Source organism: Lactuca sativa, chromosome 6 (assembly GCF_002870075.4).
Source record: "Lactuca sativa cultivar Salinas chromosome 6, Lsat_Salinas_v11, whole genome shotgun sequence".
Taxonomy (NCBI): domain Eukaryota; kingdom Viridiplantae; phylum Streptophyta; class Magnoliopsida; order Asterales; family Asteraceae; genus Lactuca; species Lactuca sativa.
In genome coordinates this window covers 166,627,477-166,630,065 of record NC_056628.2, presented here as the reverse complement: position 1 = coordinate 166,630,065, position 2,589 = coordinate 166,627,477, and the positions used below count along the sequence as shown (strand labels likewise).

General features: G+C 37.3%; 1 protein-coding gene across 1 annotated transcript; it reads left to right on the top strand.

Annotated features, from left to right (window-relative positions):
* The first annotated feature begins 637 nt into the window (after window positions 1-637).
* Window positions 638-2,311, top strand: LOC111905124 (uncharacterized). The gene is made up of 3 exons (XM_023900801.1): window positions 638-1,168; window positions 1,251-1,350; window positions 1,581-2,311. The coding sequence occupies exons 1-3, from the start codon at window positions 638-640 to the stop codon at window positions 2,309-2,311; spliced, it is 1,362 nt and encodes a 453-aa protein (XP_023756569.1).
* The last annotated feature ends 278 nt before the right edge of the window (window positions 2,312-2,589 follow it).

The following is a 2,589-nucleotide window of genomic DNA, read 5'->3' as shown; positions in this document are numbered from 1 at the left end:
AGTGAAGGAGTAGTGAAGGGAGTGAGGAAGATAGTGACTTTCTTGAAGATAAAGAAAATTATGTAAGTGATATTGAGGTGGACATGAGTGATTTCTATATGAATGTTGATCTAGATGTTGAGTATGTTGACAGAGGAAAGGGTGTTGAGACTGAAAATGAAGATGTTGATACTGAAGATATTGAAGATGTTGAAGTAATTGATTATGATGAATGGGACTCCTTAGGTGAAGATACCGATGATGAGAGGAGGAAAGCAATATTTACAAATGGTGAAGGAGAAGAAGTGCTCTCTTGGTGAAGTCCATGCAGTTACTTTTCAAGTGGGTCAAAAGTATAAAAGTAAAAAGGAAATTAAGGACAAGGTCAACAAACTTGCCATTGAGACTAAAAGGAATCTTGGGTTCAAGAAAAATGAAAAAAAGGCTTAGGGTTATATGTAAAGGTAATGTACCTAATGTAAATGCAAGTGGGGTAGGTAAGGGTAATAAAGTGAATTGATCTTGGTCAATGCAGACTTCAAGGTCAAAAGATAGTGATTATTGGTATGTGAAAACTTTATTGGACAAACATACTTCTTTTCAAACTAGAAAACTTAGGGCTTGCACTGCGAAGTATATATCCACAGAAATCTTATACATGGTCGAGTCTAACCCTACAGTACCCCTTCGAAGCATTCAAGACCAAGTTCAGAAAAGGCTTCAAGTTGGTGAGTCCATACACAAAGTACAGAGGGCAAAAGCAATAGCTACAAAGCAAGTGACCGATGACTACACAAAGCAATACGAGGTGTTAAGAGATTATCTTACGGAACTACAACCAACTAATGTGGATACAACTGTGAAGCTTGAGGTTGTTAATGAGCCTAACAGTGCTAGAGAAACAAGGCAGTTTAAAAGGGTGTATATTTTCTTAGGGGCATTAAAGAAAGGGTTTAAAGCAGGCTTAAGAGATATTCTCGGACTAGATGGTGCTTTTATGAAAATACCATTTCCAGGCCAAGTACTCACTGCAGTTGGATTGGATTCAAACAATGGCATATACCCACTTGCATATGCCATTGTTGAGACTGAAAATATGAGTAGCTGGAAATGGTTTCTAGAATGCTTAGGAGATGAGTTAGAGTTGTACTCAAATTCTAAATTTACTTTCATGAGTGATAGACAAAAGGTACTATTTTCTTCTTTTTGTATAACTATTAGTTCATTTGTATATGAATGTTGGAATGATTATGTGGGATAATCTTTTACAGGGACTCTTACCTGCTATTGCACAACTGTACCCACAAGCTGAGCATCGTTTCTGTCTAAGGCATATTTATGAGAAAATGAGGAAAAATGGAAAACAAAAGAGTATAAAGATCACTTATGGAAGTGTGCAACAACAACCACAATACCAAAATTTGAACACTACATGAATGACCTTAGCAAGTTTGATAAGGATGCTTTTGAGTGGTTGAAGAAAATACCCCCTCACCATTGGGCCATAAGCCACTTTTCAGGTTATATTCCTTGCCTTAGGTGAAGCTTTACTAGTGCTATTGTATTTGACTTATTTGATTTAATGTTCTTGTTTAATACAGGCAGAGCAGGATCAGATATATTGCTCAACAATTTGTGTGAGGTTTTCAACATTAAGCTTATTCATGGTAGGAATAAGCCTATCATAAGTTGTCTTGAGTACATCAGGCAGTACCTTATGAAGAGGATCTGCAATGTGAAGAAAGTGATGTCTAAAGCTCCAGGTCCACTCACTCCAACAACATCAAAGTTACTTGAGAGAAATAGGGAAGCTTCAGTCCAATATAGGGCTAGATGGAATGGGACTGCAAAGTATGAAGTTTATGGTCCTTGGCATGACCATCATGTGGTTAACATGACAAATATGTCATGTACATGCAGAAAGTGGGAGTTGAATGGGATTCCATGCAAACATGTCATAGCTACAATACATGAAATGGTTGATAGTGGAGACAAAGTTGGGGAGCTTTACACTTATGTCAACAAAGTGTATTGGCTTCAAACTTGGAATGAGGCTTACTCTTACACTATGGAACCTATAAAGGGTAGAGCCATGTGGCCAAAAAGTACCAGTCCATTTCAATTAACACCATCACGACAACACATTCAACCTAGAAGACCAAAGAGTGAGAGAAAGAGAAGTGCATATGAAAAATATGATAGTCAGATGCATAAGCATGGTGGAAGTGAACCTGAAAATCTCACCAGAAAGTTTGTTAGTGTCAAGTGTGGGAAATGCAACAATAGGGGTCATAACTCCAGGACTTACAAGGGTGATGGAGGGATTGCATGAAGCAATCAAGGAGGGAATTCAGGAAGTAGTCAAGGAGGGAATACATGAAGCAGTCAAGGAGGGAATGGAGGTGGCAATCAATGCATGAATTAGTGTATTTTGTTTAAAAACTTATCTTTTAGTTTAGCTCCACTTTTGTGCATTTGGATGTAATGGTTTAGAAGTAGTTTGTTGTCATGGTTTTATTTTGGTCTTTTAGCCCTTTTGGTCAAGAAACTGTTGTCAACTTTTTGTGATTGTTAAAGAATGATGTTTATGGTTTATAAAAACTTTGTGAT

What these genes read in the sequence shown, in the direction of transcription:
- LOC111905124 (XM_023900801.1), top strand. Translation starts at nt 638, where the DNA reads ATGGTCGAGTCTAACCCTACAGTACCCCTTCGAAGCATTCAAGACCAA. An exon ending in TCATGAGTGATAGACAAAAG is followed by an intron (nt 1,169 to 1,250) that starts GTACTATTTTCT and finishes AATCTTTTACAG; the next exon opens with GGACTCTTACCTGCTATTGC. An exon ending in GAAAAATGGAAAACAAAAGA is followed by an intron (nt 1,351 to 1,580) that starts GTATAAAGATCA and finishes TGTTTAATACAG; the next exon opens with GCAGAGCAGGATCAGATATA.